Source organism: Carettochelys insculpta, chromosome 14, assembly GCF_033958435.1.
Source record: "Carettochelys insculpta isolate YL-2023 chromosome 14, ASM3395843v1, whole genome shotgun sequence".
Taxonomy (NCBI): Eukaryota; Metazoa; Chordata; order Testudines; family Carettochelyidae; genus Carettochelys; species Carettochelys insculpta.
The window spans coordinates 2,286,214-2,311,079 of NC_134150.1; the positions used below are offsets into that span (position 1 = coordinate 2,286,214).

At 58.6% G+C, this 24,866-nt stretch overlaps 1 protein-coding gene and 1 long non-coding RNA gene across 3 annotated transcripts in view; one reads left to right on the forward strand and one right to left on the reverse strand.

The window, feature by feature from the left end:
* FA2H (fatty acid 2-hydroxylase) overlaps window positions 1-18,661 on the forward strand; it is a 44,040-nt gene extending 25,379 nt beyond the window's left edge. Inside the window, exons 3-7 of the mRNA XM_075008590.1 lie at window positions 9,290-9,432; window positions 10,097-10,203; window positions 12,517-12,689; window positions 13,633-13,885; window positions 16,006-18,661. Of these exons, the coding sequence (XP_074864691.1) occupies window positions 9,290-9,432; window positions 10,097-10,203; window positions 12,517-12,689; window positions 13,633-13,885; window positions 16,006-16,085 (756 nt within the window). The 3' untranslated portion in view covers window positions 16,086-18,661. The remainder of the gene's footprint in view (window positions 1-9,289; window positions 9,433-10,096; window positions 10,204-12,516; window positions 12,690-13,632; window positions 13,886-16,005) is intronic.
* Window positions 18,662-20,644: 1,983 nt separating this feature from the next.
* Window positions 20,645-24,866, reverse strand: part of LOC142020683 (uncharacterized) — a 40,142-nt gene continuing 35,920 nt past the window's right edge. Inside the window, exon 3 of one of the 2 annotated variants that reach the window (XR_012647481.1) lies at window positions 20,645-22,010. This is a non-coding gene — a long non-coding RNA (uncharacterized LOC142020683). Of the gene's footprint in view, window positions 22,011-23,381; window positions 24,520-24,866 lie in introns of those variants that run through there. The other variant, XR_012647480.1, reaches the window with a different exon arrangement.

Genomic DNA, 24,866 nt, shown 5'->3' on the forward strand with positions numbered 1-24,866 from the left:
ACCTTTCGGCCTGTGTAGCATGTAAAACCTTAGTGATGGGCACAGGAATGTCAATATGCTGACAGCAGAACAGTAAGAGATTCCAACATTTTAATGAGATGGATGAACCTGAGAGCCAGCAGCCGATAGTGCTGTGGAGCCCCCCTTCCCAGCACTTTGCACACCCCTGCCCTAGGCGGTACGCTGTCTTACAGCCCGGGGCTGCTTTGCATCGGGTGGAATGCCCACCCTGGTCGTTACAGACCTTTGCAGATCAATTCCACCCTCTGGCAGTAAGTGCCACACCCTGGCAGACTCCCGCTCTGTGCGGGGGCCACTCCTTGCCACGCTGTCAGATAAGCAATAGCAGGGAAAGAAGTGATAGCACTGGGGAAGCAAATGCTAATGCCAGTCCCCTCCTCCAAGGGCTTGCGCACTCCGTCCCTGTGTGCTCAGCAGTTCCCAGATCTCCAGGTCCATGCCAGCTTTAGTACTTGGGCTCCTGACTGCCCTCCATCAGCAGGCACCTCAATGTTTCTCAGCTGCGATGGGACTTAGCAGCTGCTTTGCTCGGCAAAGAGCGGGAGGCTGAGTCTGGTCCCCGGTGCCCTGCTCGGCAGGGCTCAGGCTCAGGTTTTGAAAGCAGGGAGCCTGCCCAACAGGTTGTGAAGCAGAAGGCTGCTTTTGCCAGGAGCTCGCTGGCAGTGGGAGACCGAAACTATGGCTTTCCCCTCCCCTGCCCCAAACAGTGTGGAAAAGCGAAGGTCCCACAACCGTCTCATCTCTGGCCACAGCCAGTGACCTGCTCCAGCTCGGTGACGTTCTGCAACTGGATGATCTGGCTTGGCGGCTGAGCTCCCAGTCCAGCGGGGCAGACGCCTAAGGTGGTGCATGGCACAGTACAGCTTCAATCTGGGCAGGGGCAATTGTTTAACTGGAGAAATCAATGCGGGCATCCAGCCAGCCTTGCTGAGGTAGGGATTCTGCCCAGCGTGTGATTGATTAAACCTGCCTGCTGTACTTGGGTGTCTGGGCAAGGTGCCAGGAGGTGGGATGTGAGGACTGGATGTGCAGAGGGCAGAGGCCTTTTGGCACTTGGCTAAAGGTGTGCCCGGTCGTGGGAGAGCTCAGCTGTTTTGGGGAACGAGCACATGCGTTCTCTCTCCTGCTCAGAGAGCAGGAAGGGACCCCAAAGAAATGGCATAGCCTGGCTTAACAAATGGGCACAGCCTTGCAGAGCTGTGCTGGGGCAGGAGAGCAGCTCAGGGAAGGTGTAACTGCCCCCAGGTGGGCTTGGACCTGGGACCTCTGGCATTCGGTGCAGGAGGCTCTGTAGTTGGAGCAACAAGCCAGGAGCTTTTCAGCTAAGGCTGTAGCGGAGACTCCAGCTTTACCTCTGAAGCAGGTCTAGGCCTAAGCGTTGTCCTAGGTTTGCACCAAATCTTGTGCCCGTTGGGCCGAGTGGGGTGTCTACGGAAGGATGGTGAGTCGCTATATCTGTTCCTGCTGCTCGAGCGTCTGTATCGTTTCTATACATGGAGCAGTAAGTGTCAGCTCTGGGCTTGGAATTCGACTTTTTCGTTTCTGGGAGGCCATGGCGGGGTGGGCGCCGCCGATGGTGAGATGGATCCTGGTGAAGTGAAGCAGCACTGAGGGACAAAGGGCCGTAGCGGATCCGAGGAGTCCGGCTGTGGAGCTGCAGCCCAGCAGACAGGCAATGGCAGTTTGCCCGGAAACGACGCGGATGGGCGACCCACGCGGGGGGGAGACGGTGGAAATCCCACCGCATGGGCAAGGGGATAAGAGGACCCTCAGGTTCCTCCGTCTTTATCTTCAGTCCAGCTCATCGCTTCCGGAGCATCTCCGCTAGGAGCTGGGCCCGGAAGGATCGCTGACCCGTCCTGACCGAGGATGTGCTGCAGGGACTTGGAAGAGAGCAGCCGGCTCCACCTCTGCTGCAACCTGCACCCAGAGCTGTGCGACTGACGGATGTAAGTCCGTCGCTTCCCCAGCTTCCCTCTCGCCCTAGTCTAGCTGCTCATTAGCACAGGTCAGAGCCGCGCGGACGGGCCCAGCGCGCTCTTCTGGGCGGGAGCCGAGGAACACGCAGCCCTGGGGATTTGACTCCTTGCTGGCCGGCGCGGTGATGGAAGTGCCGTGCGCACGACTGGTTTGGTGCCCCGTAGCAGAGGCCCCAGGCCGGGGCTGTGCGTAGCCCCGTTTGCTGCGATGTGGCCCGCTCCGCTGTGCCGGGAAAAGTCTCCAACATTACATCTGGATGACCCAAAAGCTGCTTTCGAGGCCTCCCAACTAGGAAACCCTTTGCTGCATTCTTCCCTCATTGGATGGCAGGTGTATGAGGCAGGATCCTGTACCAGAAAGGTCTCTCCACGCTGCGGCCCTGTTCTCTGCTTGGGATGCAAATCAGCCTCTGGGCTTGCTTTCCCCTTCCCTGGGACCGTCGGGGAAGCACCTCGCCCTCCCACGCTGCCTGGAGCAAAGCAGCTAGGACAGTGGCAGAAATGCAGCTGACCCCGCTGGCCGTTGCGAAGGGATCTGGGGGAAGAGAGGACAAGGCAGCTAGATGCTTCAAGCCCCACGTGGCGTGCGATTCCAGTGGAGCCTCCCCACCTCCCAGGGCCGAGCTGTGACTTGGGGCAGGTGGTTTGACTTGAGAAAGGTGGGTCTGGAAGATGAAATGCTCATGTCTTTTGCTCTGGATTGCCAGGGGCTCCCACGGCAGGCGGGCGGGAGGGACTGCGGAGAGCAGCCAGGGTGGGACAGAAGGGAGCAGGCCTGGCTCTTGCATCTCCTGCACGAAGCTCTCCGCGTACAAGGGGCTGGGCAGACAACTTCGGTCTTATAACTTTTCGGTGTGAAAAACTGTCAAGGACAAAACCGCCTGCGTGTGGCGCGGTCCATCGGGCGGGCAGGGGGCACCGCAAGTGGTGGTCTCGAGTCCTACTGTGGTGGGGGGCTACCACCCCAGGGGCATGGAGGCGGTGGAGGGAAACGCAGGCCCACCCAACTCCACTCCAGCCCAGGGCCCAAACAGTGGTGTGATGTCCTGCCACCAGCTCGCAGGGCTTCTCCTGCAACACACTGACCCTGCGTTAAGGCGCCAAACTGGCAACCGCGAACCCCGAGCTACTTCCTACCTGAACTCCAGGACTGGCGCGTCTGGGCAGGTGGCCACTGGCCGCCCCACCCGCCCTGGTTGTTCGGGGTCTAGAGTCACTGGCCGTCCCAGTTCCAGCTCTTCCATAAGCACAAACCCGCCCAGGGTGACAGCGAGCAGGGCAAATTGGTGTCCTTCCCTGGCGCTACCCCAGCTGAGCTAGGGGCCTGCCTTTTCTACCTCCTCCTCCGCCCCTTCGCTTCCAGGGGGCGGGGCAGCTTACTCTGGCTCCACCCACTCCGCCAAAGGCAGAGACGACTCCACTTCTGGCTCAGAGGGAGGCCACAATGCTCCGTCCAGGGCAGCATTGGCCCAGCGTGCTGCCCATCTGGCCCGTTCTCCTCCTGGTCGGTGTGCTGGGCTGGCCCTTTTCCCGGGGGTAGCTTCCAAGCAAGAAAGGCCCATTGTGGTCATGTACCCTGAGCTCATGCATTGCAGCTGCCCCAAAGCAATTCCTTGAGCAGAGCCGTTGGAAACCCGCCTCATCTTGATGGAAGGATGGTCAGCAATGGGGAATCCACTCCAGGCCTCGGCCAGTTGGGCCCATGACTGACCGCTGGCCCCGATGGCAGTGCGGTTTGCTGCCAGTCTGAATTTGTCTGGCTTTAGCCGCCGGCCACTGGGTCGTGGTGAGGAGGGGGTGAGGGATTTCAAAGCTCCCAGAGTTGAGCCTTGCAGCCCATGGCCCGGCTCCACGGCCTGTCCAGAGAGCAGCCCCCCATGGATGGCCCGAGTGCACCGTCACCCAGCACAGATCCTGCAGCCCCAGCCGGGAATGATTCCACAGAACCCCTCTCTGGGGTGTGACCTGAAGCAGCCTGGTGGGGACAGAAACCACCCGCTTTAGCGAGCTGAGTGTTGCCCTTGGGGCGACGGGGGCGCAGGACTGGAACAGTTGCAGGGCAGAAGACTTGGAGCAGAGACCCCTCACGACTGTTGGGGGAAGCCCTGCAATCTTCCCTTGCTCCCTGCGAGAGCAGCCAGGCTGCATGCATGTCCACGCCCTGCTTGCGCCGAGGGGACCTGAGCCTGCAGGTAGCTAGGCCCAGCTCCGACCCCAAGGGCTGAGTGCTTTTTCAAAGCACGTGGCACGTTGCTCTCTCCCTTGTTTGCTGGGCTAATGCTTGTCTCAGGGTGGCAGGAACGGCCAGCGGCAGGACAGGGTGCCAGGGGGACAGAAGCTGCTGGGAGAAGCATTAAAGGGCTGTTCTGAGTCCTGTCCTCACTTTTTGCAGCTCCTTACCTCCCAGGAAGAGGGGGATTCCTCAGCGGCTAAGCCCTTTGACCACTGCGTCGTCACTCAGTCCAGACAGCGGCTTCCTATGCAATACCTTGCCAGCGCGGGCCTAGCCACGCCAGTCTGCCGCCCTGGTGGACAGGGGCGTTTGTTTTCCCCGCCGAGTTCCTCTTGTCCCCTCGTGCTCTGTTGGGAACGCCGGTGCGGGGTCTGTTTGACGTGGTGCGTTTGGATCCGTGTTCAGCTCTAGAATCCAGATTCCTGCTGGATCTGAGCTCTGTGGGCCCAGCCCTCATTGCTGCTGCGGAAGGAAACCAAGCGGAGCCCATGCAGGAGCCTTTCAGCAGCGTTCCTCTGGCTTGGAAGTGCCAGTCGCGGGGTGATGGGCAGCGAGTCGACTGGGCAACCCCTGCTGTGGCACTGATTGTGAATGGGCTGACCGGGAGAGGTCACAGCTCGGTAGTGCTGAAGAGCACTTGTTAGTGCAGCAAAGTGACCGACAGACAACGTCTCTGAAGCCACGTGGTGGTGGGAAGGAGAGGACAGCTCTTGATGGTGGTAGGACCATGGAGGAGGGACTCTAGATTTTTAGGCACTGTGGCCCAGGGACCTACCAGCAGTGAGAGGGTAAACAGAGCCCATAAGGGTTACAGGATCTCCCTGGGTCTGGTACGTGCACTCTAGTTCACCAAAGAAGGTCCCAGGGAGGTTTCTGATAAGTTGGGACCCCTGGTGATCAGCGCCCTTGTGAAATGGGCATCTGGCTGTTTGAAAACCCACGCGGGTTCTGTTTCGAGTTATTCGGGGTGTTCCAAACCCCAGGTGGCCCGTCCAACCTTACGTCTCATCCAGTGAACACGGTCATGAGTTATTGTAATCATTACGAGTTTCCCAGCTGTCGTGTTTGAGGCCCTTCGGGCTTGGCCTCAGCGGGGTTTGTATTTTTGTTAACATTTTTGCCGATATTGGCAAAGGTATTTATCACATCCGTGGAGTACAGGAGAGCTCTCCTGCTGAAGAGCCGCGCGACTCTTCCCAGCTGTTTATCGGGGAGTCCCAGTGCTGCGAGCACTTTGTCGTTTATTACTGGCCATTTTCCTCTGGCTCCCAGGGGGAAGCCAAAGTAGTGGATATTCGTGGCCCCGGTTAGTTCTCGGATGGGGTCCGACAAGGATCGATAATGTCGAACTTTTTCGGCTGCCGCGTCCCCAAATACTCTTTTTTTGTATTCGAAGCGAACCGTCACATCGACCACCAGAGCTGTTCCGTCTTTGACAAAGATGAGGTCGGGTTTGCGCAGTTCGTTGTCCGCAGTGTGCAGATGTGGTTCACGGAAGACTGACCATTGGTGTTTACGCGCCTCAGAGGCCAGCACATCGCAGAGTTTGTTATGGCGACGGATCCGGGCACCTTGTACTGCTGGACATTGTCCCAGGATGTGAGATAGGGACTCGTAGGTGGCAGAACAGTGTCTGCACTGCACAATGTACCGATCTTTGCCACGCCCTAGGTATTCCCTGGTGGGATAGACATTGGCTCGCAGTTTGAGAGCGGTTAGGTACTGGCGCTCAGAGAACCCTCGGTGGTGTCTCAACCAATCATTGCTGATCGGGTCATTTTGAAAGTGGAGAACTCCACTGCCCTGTGAGGATAGGCTCGCCCATTGGGAAAATTCGCCGTCACGCCAATTGCACGGCATCGGGTAGACGGCTTTGGGAGATGGTCTTTCCCATTCGTTCAGGTTTTCCAGAACGTGTGGCGGTAGGGCACAGGTGAGTTTTACTGGCTCTGTGATGGCGGGCAGTTTGGACGCCTCTCCTCCTGCCGCCAGCCAGCATTTCCGGTACTCTTCCTGCATCCCGCTGGCCAGTGCGATACTCCGAGTGATTTCGTCTTCAGAGTTTGCGATCCTATGCAGCCGTCTGGCTTGGATCGAAGGGATCAGGCTGGCGAGCCTCGCTACTCCCAGGCCTCCGTCCCTGGATCTCGTGTATATGAAGCCATTGCAGGTGTCGGCTGGTAGGTGCAACCACTCTTTGACGGCCCTTCTGATCTTATCATCGAGTGCAGCAAGCGTTGTTTTCTTGCTCTCGGAGTGGTCGGCTAGGTATATGACTCGTGGTATAGCGAAGGCATTGAGCATCTCAAGCTTTTGCGAGGGCTTTAGGGGAGCCCGATCGATTCTCTCCAGCCAAGTGTCAAGCTTCTCTGACAATTCCGGCTTGGTGAACCCTATCCAAGGGTCCACCTTGAGGCCCAGGTATTTCTCAGACTCGCCTGGCGCGATCATATTGAGGGCACCCGTGTTGATCGTCCAGGGTTCGCAGTTGTTAACCGTGTATGAGTCATGAGTTGGTTGGAGTAGAAAGCCGTAGCATTTTTTTGCTTGCACTTTGAGGCCGGAGAGTTTGCAAAAGCTTTCCAGGATTTTGATATTTCGGTTCATGCCTTCCCACGAATCACTTAGCATGACCAGATCGTCCGCAAAGGCGAGCGCCGTAACGTTCTGCGTCCCAAACGAAAATCCCTTGCCTTCTCCTTCCAGCTTTGACACGAGGGGGTCAATTGCTAGATTGAACAGCAGTGGAGACATCGGGTCCCCTTGTTTGACACCCACCTTTATGGCTATGGCTGAGGTGAACTCCTGCCCAATTTCCATACGGGTATGGACGTTCCTATAGGAGTCACCGATGATGTCTACAATGTGCTGGTCCAGGCCTCTTTCCCTTAGTACCCACATGATGTGCTCGTGGGATACCGAGTCGAATGCTTTGGCGATATCCACAAATACCACTCCCAGAGTCTTGCGGGCTTTCTTGGCTTGAGTTGTGATCGCGTGGAGCACCTTCAGGTTCTCCGAACATCCGGGCGCCGCGATAAACCCCCTCTGACGTGCATTTATCGGGCAAGCCTTTGCAGGGAGCTGACCGTACACTGACCATCTTACACGCGTATGGCCCATGCTTAGGGGCTGGGCAGTGGCAAAGGTGGGGGGGGGGAAAAAACCTTTCAGAGGAGAGCTCTTTGTCCATCTTTCCAGCTCACAACAGCAAGTGGGTAATTGTCCTTCCAAGCCACATGCTAATGAAGGTGGGATTTCAGATGGAAACTCCCTGGAAGAAGTGAACCATGGCAGAAATGCCCTCTTGGGGTACACGTCAAAGGCTTGTTCTGGGGGAGCCGAGAGGACCCCTTGGAATCTCGGAGGAATTACATGGGCAGGTAGTTTGCTTCGCGAAAAAGGGGCTCCCAGCCAGGCTGGGCTGCAAACCCTGGAGAGAGCTTTGGGCAGGCCAATTTCTTTAGGTGGGAGACCAACTTGTGAGCCAAGTTGAATCTCAAGGAAGGATGTTGTTGTTTTTACCCAAAACCATTTGTTGCCAATATTCAGACTCTCTATCACCTACATCTCTAATCTTTGATTATAAACGCCATCGCTGTTATCACTACAAACAGCTCGGAGCACTGCTCCGTCGGGAACATCAGGCCCAGGGCATCTGTGAGCGGGCAGTGGAGAAGAGGCTGGAGGTTACCAAGGTCTCCAAGGATGTCTTCTGGAGTTCTCTTCCAGCCCAAGGCTTCTGTGATTCTATGAATCTGAGGTCATCATGCGCCTGTCAGTACATGCGTAGAGTCATAGACTTCAAGGCCAGAAGGGACCTTCGTGATCTTCTAGTCTGACCCCTTACACCTTGCAGGCCACAACTTCACCCACCTGCTCCAATAATAGACCCCTAGCGCCTGCCTCTGGCGCAGTTACTGGAGTTCTCCCATCTTGAAATCAACTTGAGTTGGAAAAATCCCCTTCGGTGCTAGTCTAAAACCACAAGTGACCTGTGCTCCAGGCTGCAGAGAGAGGTGAACACCTTCACCCCCAGGTCTCTGTCAGTCTGACCTGGGGGGGAAAAAAAAATCCTTCTGAGCCCTGAATATGGGGATCAGTTAGACCTTGAACCTGTGGGTAAGACTCACACTTCTTTGTAGTAACCCAGAGCCTGTCCCATCTTCACCTCCTCTCTGGCTGGTGGAGAGGTTTGGTACAAGTAGTTGCCGATGGGCCACACGTAGGCAGTCCTCTAGAGACTAGCAGAATGGCGTATTCGGTGATGAGCTTTCGTGGGACAGACCCACTTCTTCAGACCGTAGCCAGACCAGAACAGACTCGATATTTAAGGTTCTCTGTGCCTTAAATATTGAGTCTGTCCTGGTCTGGAGAAGTGGGTCTGTCCCATGACAGCTCATCACCTAATAAACTACTTTGCTAGTCTGTAAAGTGCTACTTGATTGCTTTTTGTTTTGACAGTGGATAGCCCAGCACTGCTCCCTCTCTGTTAATAGGCAGTCCTGTTAGACCGTCCCTCCATAAGCATGCCAAGCTCTGGCTTGAAGCCAGGGGTAGGGCGGGGGGTGGGGGGCATGTCCCCCATTGCACCGCTTGGGAGGCTGCTCCTTCACAGCCCGTCGGGGAGTGGCACCACAGTCTGAGATAAGACTCCTACCCTGGTTGGGAGCCGTATGGTTACAGCCACGCTCTGACTTCCTTGGGCTCCGCAGAGTGGGGCCTCCCCTGCGCCGGAGCAGTGTTGCCCCGAGGCGTGGGAGGGATGAAGGAGACCCTCGGCTGTCACGCCCAGGCGCCGTTTGTCCTTCCCGTTGGCGCCCAGCCTGGCAGAGGGGTCACAGCTCAGACCCTGCTGCACTCTCAGCCCTGATCGTGTGTAAAGCACCTTTAGCTTTTGCTGCGTACAGGGGCGAGTTACTGGCTGCAGCGGCATTGGCTAATGCCCCCTGCCGCTCCGCGGCTGACGGGCCAGGCGTTGTGCCGGGCGCGGGGTGAAAAACCGCTTGGGGACGTGGCTTTAAGAGCTCCCACCCTCTCTCCTCGGCTCCCCTAGGATCTCGTGGACTGGCACAAGCCGCTGCTCTGGCAGGTGGGCCATTTGGGGGAGAAATATGACGAGTGGGTGCACCAGCCTGTGGACCGGCCCATTCGCTTGTTCCATTCGGACTTCATCGAGTCCCTCTCGAAAACAGCATGGTGAGTGTGGGCCGCAGGGGGGCCTTGCCGGGCCCAGCCCCCGCCTGGCGCTGCTTGGCACAGCCATGGGGAGACCCTGGGCAAGGAGGCTCCTCGTGCGAGCGTGTCCTAGGGACAGGGGCGGGGAGCAGGGGCTGTCCCCAGCCACCTCAGGGAGGCACCTCCCGTGATTAAAAAGCAAGAGACCTGGATACACAGCCCGAGCCGCCAGGCTGGCTCCCTCCCGCAGCTCTCCTGCCTGCGAGTTCTCCTGGGGTCCCCATCTTCCCTTCTCCGCAGGAAGGGGCCGGGGGGTGGAGAACAGCCACAGCGCTGGCTTGAGGGCTGCTTCTGCTCCCTGGCACAGCTGCCCGAGCAGCCCTCGGCAGCCCCCGCCCCGTGCGCAACAGCCAAGCTCCAGTCGGGTAGAAGCACTGCAGCGGCCTGACCACGCTAAGGCAGCGGGTCTGGCGAAGCCTCTCTGAGCTCTGCACCTCGGCCAGAGGCGGCAGCGGGAGAGGCCCTTGCTTCGGCGGTGCCGTACCCACGACGTCGGAGCAGCTTGTGTTGCTCAGGGGTGTGGCCTGTTTGCACCCCAGGGCGATGCAGGGTGTGTGAGCACAAGCATGTCAGAGCACGGAGAAGGCGTAAGGATTTGCTCACCTCCCTCTCGTCCGCACCCCAGGTACATTGTCCTCATGGTGTGGATCCCCGTGGTGCTGTACTTCGGCTGGTTCTCCGCCACATCTCTGGCACAGGAGACAACCCAGCTCTTCTCAACACTCACAACAGGTACCGAACTCCGGCCCGACTCCCCCAGTCAGTGTCTAACCTCGTTCGCCTGCCTCCTGGCGGGCACGTTGGCTTAGGTGATTTCCCCACCCTCCCCCGCATGAAGGGTCAAGTCCGTGCGAGGGAACCCACATGTCTGCGGCCAGAGCCCGGGAAACAGGGTGCCAGCTGGCTTCTGCCTAGCTCATCCCTCGGTGCATGTTTTCAGCTATGATCCGTTGCATGCAACAGCCACAAATTAGCCTGTTTTATCGCATGCAGCTGCTTGGAATAGCAGCCGGTGTCCCTGACGCCCAGTTAGAGCCACAGGTGTCTGCATCTATCCCATGCTCTGGGCCGCCTCACAGCTCAGGAACTGCTCCCGATCCCTGGCTTGCAGCTGTTGTCTGTCTGTCACGGTGGCGGGGTGGGCCTGCTTCAGGGCAAAGTGCATCAGAGGGAGAAAAACCGTCCCTGTTCTAGGACTTGGGCCAAGTTTGCAGCACTTCTCGGTTGTCAGTCCAGCCCCGAACGATTCCTCCAGGCAGCCACAGAACACTAGGACTGGAAGGGACCTCGAGAGGTCAGCGAGTCCAGGCCCCTGCCCTCTCAACAGCACCAGGCACCGTCAGACCCTCCCTGATAGGTTCCATCTAACCCGACCTTACATATCTCCGGGGTGGAGATTGCACAGCCTGCTTCCCCAGCTGTGTGGGGCAGGTGCGGAACGAAGGGGGTGGAAAGCCCATGCGGCGGGGGAGAGGTTGGAAGCGAGTTGGTGACGCAGGGCTCGGGAAACTCAGGCCGACAGCTAGCGCTTGGCCCAAGCTCCCTGCGGTGGGAGCCAGCCAGGAGGGGCACAAGCAGCTGTCGTAATGAGTATCTATGGGGCACACACCCACAGCGTTCTCCCCACTGAGCTGCAGAGTCACCCCTGCCACGGCTCTGGTCTGCAGTGAGACGCTCCCGCCCCTGCCCCAGCTGACTGTGAGTTGTGCGTGCTGAGCCCTGGCAGACCGCGCACCTCCCAGGAGAGGGGGTTTGTCACACCCCCCCTTCTAAAGCTCTGCCGTGTTGGACCAGCAGCTCGCGTGCTAGCTGGTGTCCCTCCGGTGTGCTGCGGTGGCTGCTAAGCAGCGCTGCCGGGGCCGCCCTGCTGTCTGGGGGAGCGCCCGCTGGGAGGCTGTGCGCCTCGGGATGGTGTACATCACACGTGCCTCGGAGCACGGAACAACTTTACTCCGCGCCCGGGAAAGGTTAGCGGGAGCATTGCTTCACCGTCCCGCGACCGTTTCTCTTCTCCCTACCTCCCGCCGCCCGAGCCGAGCCTGCCTGTGCCGCACAGAGCCACGCCGTAGGAAACCAGGCTCCAGTGACGTCTTCTGCTAGCTCCCGGCATCTGGACAGAGGCAGATCTGTCTGGGGGACAATAGGGAAGTGTTCCCGCCTGGCAGGCGCGTCCCCATGACCTGCCCCTTCAGTGTACACAGAAGCACTTTGAACCGGGTGGCAGAAACCTCAGCTGCTCTCTCACCGTTCTGGCTCGGGGAGGGGGTAGGAGGGTGGGTCTCCACTGGGGAGACTCCCTGGTGCAGGGGGTGGGGCTGCTGCTGCTGGCAGGTCCAGAGGGTCAGGGCATTGCCGGAGGGAGGGAGGCGAGGTGGGCGGGTGGCAGTGGTCAGTGCCACGCAAGGGGAGGGGCAGGATCTTCATGGTGGCATTTGGAGCAAGGGGAACTGAGAAATGGGAGGTGTTTGCAGGGTCCTAGAGCCAGGGGAGTGGGTGGGGGGCATGAGAGAGGAAGGGCCAGAACAGCTGTGGGTGGAGGACGAAGAGCCATGGGTTAGACAACAGCAAGAAGTCCTGTGGCACCTCCTAGACTGACAGATATATTACCCTAGCTACGTAACAGCTAGCTAGAGAAAAATAACTGAGATGTGGCTGAATGCCCTCCCCCAGAGCCAGGCGCCCCCAGTCCCCCCGCTCTAACCCAGTGCCTGGAACTCGCCACTGCCACTGCCCTGCACTTCTCCCTCCAGGCTGTGGGGTGCGTACGCAGTGTGGCAGTGACCACTCCCAGCGCGTTGCTCCGAGCCGTGAGCGGACCGGTCCTGCTTTAGCAGTAAGGCCAGCTTGCGGCAGGGCCGGCCTGGAGCCTGGCTGGCGGGGGGCAGAGGGAGGGGGGGTCTGGGCAGACACCACCTCCGGAGCTAAGTCCCATCAGTCCAGGCAGCAGAGGCCACTGGAGTCGTGACGTGAGCCAGGCCCGATTGGCTGGCTAGCCGGGGCGGTGATGCACGGTTCCTGAGTGCTGCATGTCTCCTTGTTGCGTAGAGCATTCCATCGCTGTGCACAAGCTGTTGTTTTCCCTGCTCTTCGTGCTGGGCATGCTCATCTGGTCCTTACTCGAGTACCTCATCCACCGCTTCCTCTTCCACATGAACCCGCCGGCCAGTAACTATTATCTCATCACGCTGCACTTCCTGTTGCACGGCCAGCATCACAAGGTGAGGTGGGCTCAGCCCTGCTAGCAGAGAGGAGGCGGCGGTGGCAGAATGCCGATGCTGGCGTGGGAGCTGGGCCGCTTGGCCAGGCATGTGGGTACCAGCCCTGGCACCGTGTCCTGCTGCTGTAAATTACCCCTAATTGCCTTCTAAGAGCCCAAGAAGCAGCGGGAGTGGTGGTAATGCTGCTGTACAATACTGACCTCCTGTGGTCCAGCAAATTCTCTCGTCCAGCAACGGTCAAGCCCCCACGATGCCGGATAAGAGAGGTTCAATCTGGAGTGCAGCTGTCTCGCAGTGACAGGTCTGCCCAAAGATCAGAGCTGTGCTTAGACACACACCTGGCCAGCGCCCCGGGGCAACTTGGGGAGGCGTGTGCCTGTCCACTTCCAACGGCTGCTGCTTCTCTCCTGGTGCTGGGGACCTGCAGGAGCTCCCTCCACTCAAGTCTTCTCGGATAGCTAAAAGTGGGGCCAGTTGATTGAGGAGCTTAATATCCTGAAGCCATGAATGCAGCACCAGCTTCTTGGCTGATGGAAATGGGTGTCACTTGACTGACCTCAGAGCAGCCAGGCCAGCCTGCACCGGGCAGGGGCTGACCAGGTTGAGGCTTGGACCATGAAAAGACCTTGAACGGATTCCTCCTGTGGGCCACTGAGCTGCCTGGGCAGCCTCTGGCTCTGTTAGGGTCGGGACCGGTGGCAAAACCACTGTAGGAGACGCCACTGACGCAACTAGCAGAACCCCCTGAAAGGTGGCGGGGGACCAGATGCACGTTAAACGCCTCTGCTCTGACCAGCCAGGGCTCTGCCAGAGCTGGGTGTAGCTCCGAGAGAGATGGGTGTCCGTCTCATGGGGGCCCCGCTCCTGCCACCACCGCCACGTCACTTGAGTTGGGTAAATGCAGTAGGAGCTCACCTTGCCCATTGTCCTTCTCTGCTTCCAGTCTCCCTTCGACAGCTCCCGCCTGGTCTTCCCTCCCGTCCCTGCGTCACTGGTGGTCGTGCTTTTCTACAGCCTCGTGCGCCTCCTCTTACCCATGGCCATCGGCACGTCCCTGTTCGTTGGTGGGCTCTTCGGTTACGTCGTCTATGATATGACCCATTACTACCTGCACTATGGCTCGCCCAAGAAAGGCACCTACTTGTACAGCCTGAAGGCTTATCACGTGAAGCACCACTTTGAACACCAAAAATCAGGTACCCCCTCCCTCCCGCCACTCTCTGGCAACAGGCCTGGGGCCAGCAGACGCCGCTGGTGCCTGAGGTCAGGCTAAGCTTGGTAGGTCTGCATCATCCTCCACATGGGGTAATGGGGAGACCTCTGGGCTGTAATTCATCGCCCTAAGCTTTGCGCGTCCCAGAGTCAGCTGCACCTGGAGGGCGGGGGTGGGGGCTCTCCTGGAGTCTTAGAACTGGGCCCTCGCTTTTTGGCCAGACTGGGGGGGGCCTGATCCTCTCCAGTGCTGCGCGCCGGCAGCCCTTACCCAGGTGTAACACACAAGAGGTTTCCAGGCACTGCTGGGAGGGCCAAATGGCTTAAAACCAGGCCACTTCCAGCCCAAGACTGTGGATTCTCCTTGATAAGGTACAAAGCAGTTGCACAGAGCACCTCTGCTGCTTCCCTGGCCAGCCGGAAGTCACATGAGCCAAGCCCTTAAGCGCTCCGGCTCCCCTTGTGCTTCAGCCAGCTCCCCTCCGTATGCAGGTGGGAGGCTGTGAAAACCAGTCTCAGACACTCCCCACAGGCCTTTCCAGTCCCCAAAGGGACCAGCCACATTCCCAGGTCAATGCGTACCTGGATCTTGCCCATCGCAGCTCTCTGGGCCTGTGCTTTAGAGTCTTAAATTCGGAAGGTTTATTGAGAGAGAGAAATGGTTAAAGTGGTTAAATTACATCCCTCGGCTTTGGGGCCGGGGGAGGAGGTGCCTCAGGGCTGATGTTTCAAAGAGGTTCAAAGCTTTGGCAGCGGTGCTGGCTGGAGCTCTGGGTCCCTCGGCAACACCATTTTCCAGACAGGGAAACCGAGGCACACAGGGATTAGGCCCCTTCCTCCAGGCTGCACTGTCGGCAAAGCAGACAGCACCCACATACCCTGCTGCCACCTCTCTGTCCATACCCCGAGAGAGGGTGAGGAGGCGTGTAACAGCCAAGCGATCCTGTGCTGATGACCTCGCTTGCTTTGCTCCCCTCCCTTGGCAAAGGGAAGGGGCTTTGCTGGGCGGGCGCGCACACAGCGCTCCCAGGATGGGTCGCATGAGCCGGCTGTGTTAGTGGGGAGCCCTCCGGGGCCGAGAGGGAGGGAGCTGGCGCAGAGGTGAAGTCCAGAGCCTAACTGGAGTGGGTGCGTGAGATCCCGCCCTGCCCCCACAAGCCCCTGCCTCACAAAGGGGAACTTAGCTGCCCCTGGGCGCCCTGCATGCGGTAGCTTTCCTCCCGGGTGCTCCAGTCCCAGAGCACCCACAGAGCTGGGGTCTGCAAGAGCCGGTCCCTCCCCAGCTTCTCATCCTGGGGCCGGGGCTAGTCTGCACTCTTGCAGGTCCCTGGAAATGCTCCCCCCTCCTTGCTCCTAGGGAGAGCCCCAAAATCGCGCCAGGGACCCCCTGGCCCAGTCTGCGGCAAGTCTCCACGCCAGGGCCCAGCGCACGGGGGGCTCTCTGAGCCGTGGCTGCTCCTTTCCGAGAGGGGACGCAGCGACTGCGCCAGGGAGGCAGAACCCAGAGGCTCTTAGGGGCGGAAGTTTGCCGTAGCTTCCCTGAGTGTTGAGCTGATTCTCTGATCTTCCCCAGGCGCAGGGACCTGGCTCCAGCACGAACAGCTCTCCCCCGGCCGGTGGCACTCAGCCGTGCGAGGGACACGTCCCCACTCGCCTGCCCTGTGTCAGAAAAGCCCCAGGCCAACAGCTGCCCTTTATTGCTGAGGCATATTGCCAGAGCCTCCTCCAGTTGCCTGAGGGCCCGGCCCTGCGGTTATTTGCCTGGGAATCTGCTGAGGGCTGTATTCAGCATTAGCGGCGTTCCACCCAGAATGCAAGTGGCCTGTGTCGTCCTTCACAGACCCCGACTCCTCTCTGTGTGCTCCCTGGGCTTCTCCATTGCCATTGACTGATGGCGGGGGGCACCAGCCAGCAAGACCCTGGACTGGGGCAATTCTCCAGCTCCCCAGCTGTAAAACGGAGACCCCTCCCCACTGCTCGGGCTCCGTTAATGAGGTGCACAGGCGGGAAATGACCAGGGCTATAAACGTCTCCTTGGATGGCAATTTTTTGAATGCCAGTTCAGTGTGTGTGTCTCTCTCTCTCTCTCTCTCCCCCACCCCAGGCTTTGGCATCACCAGCCGATTTTGGGACCGTCCGTTTAATACACTAATCCCGGAGGAAACCTTTGAGAAAGAGGATTAACCTTGGCGACTCCCCCCGCTTGGCAGCCGGTTCCCGTGTCCCCTGTCCATCACGCTGCCTCTCCCCTTCCAGCAGCCACAGGACTTGGGCAGCACCCCGCGCTTCACCTTTGCAGCACTGAACGGCAGGGGAAGCTCCTTGCACATGGAGGGAGAAAACCGTGGGCGTTGTTGGGTTTTGTTGCTCTGGCCTCCGGGCTCCAGCACTGCCGGTAGCACAAGGCAGGTATTTCTTCCAGGGATCTGCCCAGCATGGTCGACCAAAGCTGGAGAAGCTGTCATGCCACTCACTGTGGAGGGGTAACTTGGCCTGCGTGCGGGGAGTCCGCCAGGAGAAGTGGCTGCTGGGTAAACTCTGGTTTTCTTCTTCATCTGAGCTCGTCCGCTAGAGGCAGGGGCTAACCACCCCGCCAAGGGCTGCGTCTAAACCATCCCAGCGACCTGCCAGGTCAACACTAGAGCAGGCTGGGTGCTGCAGCTGGTGGGGACTACAGCTCCCATGATGCACAGTGCTCCAGGCAAGAGGAACCGTTGCATGCTGGGACCTGTAGTCTCCCTTGGCTGCAACTCCCCATTAGATGGGTAAGGGCAGGAGGGGAGAGGCGGCAGGCAGCCAGCCAGACTAAGCCTAGCTCTGGGGCCAGGTACCAGAGGATTGCGGGGGTGGGTCTCAGCTTTCTCTGTGCACAGCCGGCCCTACTCCAAATGCAGCCCAGGGATGCTGGCTCTGTGCCTCCATCCCTGGCGGGAGATGAGGACCTGGCACTGCGCCCCTGTCTTCCAGGTTCTAGCCATGCAGTCGGAATCCCGCCCGGTGTTTGGGTTTGGTGCCCCATGGCAATGCTGCCTTGGCAGCACCCTACCCCTGTGAAGCCCACCCGTCCAGTAGGGCATCTGGGCCCATGCCGCACATGAAGCACTGCGCTAGACCCTGTTACACAGGGCAGACCGCCTACCGCCCCTGTGCCGCACCGCAGGAGCTGTCTTGTCCCCCTTGGTGCAGAGCCGTCAGAAAAGCTGCCCCGGCAAAGGTCTGCCGCTCCCTGCCTGTGGCTGGTGGGAGCTCGAGCTGGCGCTCTCTGGGGCTGGCAGGTAGAGAGCAGAACTCCTAGCAGGGGTTCCCAGCTTATGTACTGGCTCCCACCAGCTTGTTAGGGGCCGGGGAAGATTGCCGCCTCCTCGCCCCTTCCCCAACCCAAGTCCTTATCCGCTGCCACAGTGAAGGCTGCTGGAGGCTGTGTGCGCCTGAGGCGGGGGAGCAGGAGGGGGCTGTGGTGAAAGGCAGCCTAGAGCCTGCTGGGAGCAGAACCCCCTCCTTTCCCGCCTGGGGCCTCCCCAGCTGGCCTCAGTCCTCTGGCTGCAAGGCAGGGGGCAGAGCTGCCAGCCTTGGCCAGGCCTCTCCTTGTGCCTGGTCCCACCCCACCACCCTGGTGCTGTGCCTGCTGCTGCCTGCTCCTTGTGGGTCAGGCATGGGGGTGCCATCTGCCTTCTCTGCTGGTGCTTCCCCTGCCCAGTCCCAGCTGGGCACAGGGCCAGGCTGCCCGTGGCTGACTAGCTAAGGCTGGGGGGCAGCCATGTCTGTTTCGCACTCTGCCCAGCCCCCCTCTGGGTAGGCCACTGATACGCGGGTCGACTGCTGCGTGGCAGGCCCAGAACTGACGTACCAAACTTGCCGGGGCCTGCCGCCTCCTTCCTCCCTTCCCTGTTCCCAGGGCCGCTGCCAGCGCCCCCCACCCAGCGCTCTGCTCCTCGGCTGGCAGGGCTGGGGCCTGCCCTGTTCTCTTGCCATCCCTGCTGCTCCCCGGTGTCCCTGGTTGCGGATCTCCTTCCCAATTCCCCGCTCCGCAGCTGGGAGGAAGCCCCTGGGGATGCCAAGGAGCAGCCCAGCCACCTCCTTGACATCCCTGCTCCCAGGCAGCCACGCCCTTGAGGAGCCCGGTTCATGTCCCATGCAGACCGACGGATGGTGGGGGGTGGGAGGAGCATCCTTAACGCTGTTGTTAAGCATCCTTGCATTGCGTGTCTGACCTTGGTGTTAAATAAGCTCCTAGAGTTGCAAAGCTACTGCCAATGGGCATGTCACAAACCTACCCTTGACTCACCCCGGTCGGGAGATGGGAGTGTCTCTCGTTTTGCAAGCCGGGCCTGGCCGTGCATGGGGCACTGCCTTCCCCACCCCACGCTCTCAGGCACGTAGCACTTGTGACATGGACCAGATCACTTCTGGGGGAGGCAGGCAACTCTTCCCCACTGCAGCTGGGATCTGCAGGGACTCCCCGCTGAGGCAGGTGGAGCTGCTGGGGGATCCCAGCTGCACTGAGGGGTGAGGGCCTTGTAGATTTGGGTCACATCACCTCCTAACCCAGCGTACAGGATCTTTAACTGAATGAATCTGGCAAAACTGTCTTTGCAGACATTGGTGACTTGAAACTTAAACTCCAATGAGCCTATTTGCTAAGAGGTCTCTTCTTTATGCTGATCCTATGATTTCCCCCCCCGCCCCCATAATGTCCATTGCCAACATTTAAAGGTTTGGGACAAAGTTATCTGTAAAACTGTTGATGTGACGTAATTGTAAATAAACTGTATATTTTGAAAAAACAATTGTTTTAAAGCTGTGTGCGGCTACGTCTTGTGTCTTGGGATGTTCTCCCCGGAGCAGGGAACTAGGCTGGCCTGCCCTAACGAGAGCCCGAGCCTGAGGCCCTGTAGGTCACAGCAACCCACGTGTGGTGGGATCCACCCGCTCTTGAGCACCCCTCTGCGGCCACGGGTACCGCGTAAGGCCATGCCTGTTGTCTTCTGAGGGTGGGATGTGACACCCTGTCTCGGGGGCTGTCCGTTCCTCTGTTGGGCTTGTCGGCCAGTCTCTGGCCACAGGGCTTGGGTCTTGCCCAGGTCCAAGTTCAGCTCGGACTTGGAGCTGTCCAAAGTGCTGCTGGGCTCCCAGGCAGCACAGGGATCTGCCTGGCCCTAGCCCAGCAGCTTCTTATATTCGCCTGCTGGGCTTTGATTGGCTGTTGCAGAGAGCCACTCTGTCCTCCCTGGAGGACCTCTTGTCTGCTCCTCCCCCTGGGATGGGGTGTGGCAAGGCCTCTGGCTTCCTGTAGCCGGCATCCGGGCTTAGTTCACTGCATCACACGGTGGTTCTGAGATACCAGGGCTGGCACATGGGTCCAGACGCACGTCTAGAAGGAATTTCCTTGGAAGGTTTCCTGAACGCCCCGTCGTCCTGACAGCAGCAGGGCCTCAGCAGAGCTGGGGGCCCATTGGTTTGCAAACTTCTGCCCACATATTGGTTGGGAGCATGTGGGCTTTTCCTGGCCGCGTGCCAGGGTTGCCAACCCACAGAAATCTCATTTACGGACAAAAATGGGAAAAATTTACAGACAGACAAATTTTTTTATGGATGTAATTTTTATACGATATTAAGCTGACATGTATGACCAAAAGTGGAAAGTAATTGTTGTCATGCATCCATCGCAAGAACAATGTACTATTAACTCTCTTTGTTTAGTCACGTGCTGATCATGTGAGTCATGTTATGTCACCTCAACCATTGAGCTAAATCAACAAATCAAACGGCCAGTTTCTGCGGCTCCCCAGTAAAATGGCTGGAGCAGCACAGCAGAAATGTAATTGCCAGAGCATAATTGTTGGGGTTTGAAATTTTATTGCATTTTTACAAAATTTAGGGACACCTACTTTTTTTTTTTTTTTAAGGGGCTTTATGGACCCATCCAATTTCATCTCACTCTTTACAGACTGTTTGTAAATTTACTCACCTTTGGCAACCCTGCCTTGTGCTGAATGCTGGGGCTCCTGAGGGTGGGGGCAGTGGCCATGAACTAGCCTGGGAGGTTGTCTGTAGTGGAGCTGACGTATTTCCCTGATTGCTGTCTGCTGCAATGGGGCAGTGGCAGTGTGGGCAGCTGCAGAGCGAACTGCCCCGACTGGGAGCCTCTCTGAGCTGCCAGCAGCCTGCGAGGGCGGTGGGGTGGGTGGTAATTGCCAACAGGCTGGCAGGGCCTGTCTGCACTGCAGCATGGCGGGGGTTAGAGTAGGAGCTGGAAGGGGAATGACAGGTTAAGCCTCTTGCACTCAGGGCAGGCAGAGGATGGTTGTAATGTGTGGTAATAGTCCCCAGAGGCAGTCCCTGTTGGTTAACAGGCTGACTCTGGCACAAGGGAGTGCTGCTTTCTAGGGCAGAGAGCTGAAATAGAAGCAAAGCCACCCCCTCCCCAGCAGGTTCGGGGTGTGGGACTGTGAGATGCTGCAGGAGGGGGCCCTTCTGAGCTGGAACCCTACAACGTGGGGCAGGAGGTGGGGACAGCAGTGAGGAGGCGGCAGGGACCTCCAATGATTTAAAGAGTCTGAAGGAAAAGCCCCAGCCCCGTTCTGGTGCTTGGAAACTGATTTACTCACAGCCAGGCCCAGGCCTGGGCTGAGCCCAGCAGCAGTCAGGATCCAGCTCTGTGTACAGAACCCCTGCCACTGCTCAGCACCAGCATGGTGCCAATGCATCTGGGCCAGGCCTAGCACTAGAGGTGCTGATGAAGATCAGGGCTGGAAGACAGGGATGTGTCTTGGGGTGGGGGGCTGTGGGCCTAAGGCCCAGTTGTGGAGCCCAGGGCACTGCTCCCCACCGCCCCAGCTACTCTGCTCCATCCCTGCCTGCTTCCTGCCATGCCCTGTGCTCTCCAGACACCCTTGGGCCCCCCTGCCCCACACACTGCAGTCCAAGGAATTACCTGGGCGGGGAGCTGGCGCAGGGCAGCAGCAGGGGTCCTGTCCTGCACACTCAAAGCAGCCATGGGAGCCAAAGTGACCGTAGAGCCTGTCCGGCTTCCCATCTCCCAGCCTGCTGCGTCCCAAGTGGAGCGCCCTGCTTCCCACCTATGACATGAGTCTGGCCCCAGAGCAGGTGAGGGAGCCTAGGGGGTCAAAGCACACCCCTCCCCTGCACCCCCCGGACAGGGCGTAGAGCAGGAGTGCCTGGCCTGGGGGTTGTGGAGCCTGCAGGGAGCTTAGCTGAGGACAAACCAATGGCCAGAGGGGGCAATTGAACACAGGCCTGGTGGACTTAAGGAGGCCTGGGGCTGTTGCTGTCGCCCGGCCCAGGCCCTTGTCAATAGTGCTGTTACTGCGGGGGCGGGGGGGGGGGGGGTGGGGGCAGAGCTGCAGCTGGGAGTGAGCTGGGAGGGAGGATCTGGAAGGCCAGAGCTCTGGAGCAGAGCGGGGTGTAGGACGGCCGGGGCCCAGGGCTGAGAGAGACGGCAGAAGCAGGCCAGGACTGGGAGGAGGGTGGCGGGAAGGTAGGTAGCGATGGCTGGGAAAAGGAACTAAGCTGGGATGGGGATGGAGTCAGAACTGGTGTGGGGCAAAGGTGGGTTGGAGGTCACGGCAGAAAGGGCAGGTGGGAGGGCCCTCGACCTGTGCAGGGAGTCGGCCAGGTCCTGCAAGCGGCTCTGGAGGAGCCAAGGGGGTGGGCACAGTAGGCAGCGGCCAGCAAGCGTGTGAGAGCTGCTGCCCACAAGCCAGCACACAGTGGGTGGGGCACCCACTCCCCCTTGTCACCCACTAGCCCCAGCACCCCCACTTGTGGGCGGCGGGCGGGCAGGCGAGCAGGGCTCTGGCCAGCAGCAAGCCCCACCAAAACTGATGTTAAGAGAGCGACATAAAAGCCAGGACAACTTGCCCCTTTTCAAGAAGTCATCAAGCCACTAGATGGACGGCTAAACTAGGGGTCCGGCTTCAACAACCAGCCGGGCGCCCTATCTACAGAGGATGTAACAGCTGCCTGTGTGGGGTGAGCGAGCTGGTTCAGGGTGATGCAGCAGATGCAAAGTCTTCGTCAACTAGTTCTTCGTTGAGCAGACCACGTTGCACACGGACATCGCTAATTAGCTGCGCGGAGTGACATCATCTGTTGGGATAGCAACGGAAGCTGGTAAGGCGTGGGACAGCACTTCCTTGGCATTGTCCACGATGCCCCTCCCACCACCAAGCCTGCCCCCCCGCCCCCAGCTGGGCAGGCCAAGTGGCCTAGTGCCAGCTGTTACACCAGGATCTCCTGCAGCTGGGGTGGCCCTCCCTAGCCTCCAGCCCACCCCACCTGGAGCCTGCAGGGGCCAGGGGAGGGGGGTGCCTCGCCCTCAGCCCCAGGCCTGGCACAGTTGGGCGTGGTACCTTTCCCTCCCAAACTGGGCACTGCTGGGGGGGGGGGGGGGGCTCTTGCCTCACAGTAGCTCCACACTGTCATCCTTCACCCCATGCTTCTGAACCCAGCCCTGCAACTTGCACCCCAGCCAGAGCCCCCACACCCCTGCACCCCAACCCTCTGTCCCAGTGCTGAGTGCCTCATCCCTGGCCCCACGCACCTCCAGTCAGAGCTTCTCATGCCCCAGCCCTGAGTGGGCCAATAAGCTGACACATCACGCCCCCCTCCCCCCTTGGTGCATATAACAAAATTTATTCCACCCAGGCAGGAACAACTCCAGAGAGCACAGACTCCCCAGTCACACAGAGCTGTCTAGGACAGACTCGCAACACCGTGACTTGCCGCGGTTCTGCTGCATGACAGTGCTTTGTGACAAACATCAGTGGCAAAACAGCAGCAGCTACTGGCTCTTTGTCCCCACCAGCGAGCACAGCTCTGCCTGAGGGCAAAGGGGCGTAAGCCGAGTTTTGCAACGGGTGCTGTGGAAGCAGAGGTGAGCTTGTGACTCAGCCGCAAATCACTTAGGGAGGCCAGGGGCCTTCTTAGCAGTGTTACAGCAGCACCCAGAGGCCAGACCTGAGATTGTTGGGCACAGATACTCAGGATGAGGATTGCCCTCAATTTGCTCCCTATCTAGTGCAGGGGTTCTCAGACTGAGGGGCACATGAGCCCTCAGGAGGTCACAAGGTCCTGGGGGGGGGAGGGGCTCTTGAGCCAGGCTTTTCTGGCACAGGGAGGGTGCTGAAGCGCACTAGGCCAATGGTGCACAAACTGGGTAGGACCTCCTGAGTTTCTCAGGTGGAGGGGGAGAAAGGGATGTATCATCAGTATCATGTTGCACAACTTTCAGAGGGCAGCCCTGTTCATCTGCTTCAGGAAAAAAAACCATCCAGGCATCTGGTGGCACCTGAAAAACCTGTTCAACTTAGCTGGGCATCAGCGTTCCTGACTCACACTTCACTTTGTCAGCGGAATGATGGGAAAGAGGTGGGAGCGTATGATCAGGGCTGTCAATCAGGGCAGCTGGGGATAAGAATACCTAAAAGGGAAAATTACTGATTTCAATGAAGCAAGCAGTCCTGTAGCACTAACAACTTTATTTATTAGGTCATGAGCGTTCATGGGCCTTTGTCTTTAAGCTGCTGCAGAAGTGCTTGTGTCAGCGAGGTAGCCGTGTTAGTCTGTATCTTCGAGAACCACACGAAGTCCTGTGGCACCTTATAGACTAACAGATATTTTGGAGCATAAGTTTGCGTGGGCTCACCCACGCAGGCGTATGCTCTAAAATATCTGTTAGTCTATAAGGTGCCACAGGACTTCTCGTTGTTACAGAAGCGCTTGCTTTGTTTTGCAAAGATACAGCCTAACACAGCTAACACTTTCAGACTATTCATTAATGTAATGAGAGAACCAGTTTCAGGCTCCCTTCAGGCCCATTCTGACGGTGTCAAATTTGCATATGAATTCCAGCTCAGCAGTTTCATGCTGCAGCCTGTTTTTGAAGTTGTTTTGCTTAACGATGGACACTTTCACGTCTGTAACTCTGCATCCAGGTCAAAGGGCTTTCCCGCAGGTTTTTGTACATGACCGTTCCTGAGGTCTGATAGGCATCCATTTATTCTGCTGCATAGACAGTCCAGTTTGGCTAATGTGCATGGCAGAGGGGGCATTACTGCCAGATGATGGCTTATTCTACATTAGTGGATGTGCAGGTGAATGAGCCTTTGATGCTACAGCTGATGGGGTTAGAGTCCCGTGGTGGTGCCTCTGTGTGGGCAGAGTTAGATGTGTGGGAGTTTGTTCCAGGGGTTGGTTCCTGGCTTAGTGTTTGCGTTGTGGGGGTGTGGTGTTGGTGGGAAATATTTGCTTCAGGCTGGGGTCTGTCTGTAAGTGAGGCCTGGCCTCCTCCCAAGGTCTGTGAGCGTGAGGGATCATCAGATAGGATGAGTTGTATCTCCTTGATGATGTGCTGGAGAGCTTTTGGTTGGGGGCTGCAGGTAACGGTCAGTGGCATTCTGTTGTTTTCTTTCTTGGGTCTTTTCTGTAGTAGGTGACTTCTGGACACCCGCCTGGCTTTGCCAATCTGCTACTTCACATCCCCAGGTGGGTGTTGGTCTAAGAATGCTTGAGAGAGATCTTGCTGCTCCTCCTTGCGCCGCTGGCTCGGAAGTAGTGGGCAATGCAAAGAGTTTGAGGACCACTCATCCTGACAGACCTGGGAAAAAGAGGGCAGGGCAGTAAACAGCAGGGGAATGGGAGGGGCTCTGAAGCACACAGCAAGCCTGTAACAGAACACAGCCTGCCCAGCTGCCAAGCCAGTGCTGCATCCACTGTGACGGGGCCGGTCCTGTCTCACTGAGATGCAGCTGCATTATCCTAAATATGTGCATCCCTGGGTCATTCCGTCAAATGCTGCCTTCTTGCAGATTTCTGCTAGCACTGGGCAGTCAGTGACGCTGTCCTTGCCAGGGGACAGAGGCTTTTAACCTTCCCTCCCTAGCACCAGCCCAGCACAACCCATGCTGATCCCAGGGCTGACCCTTTCTGGTTCCCAGAGAACAC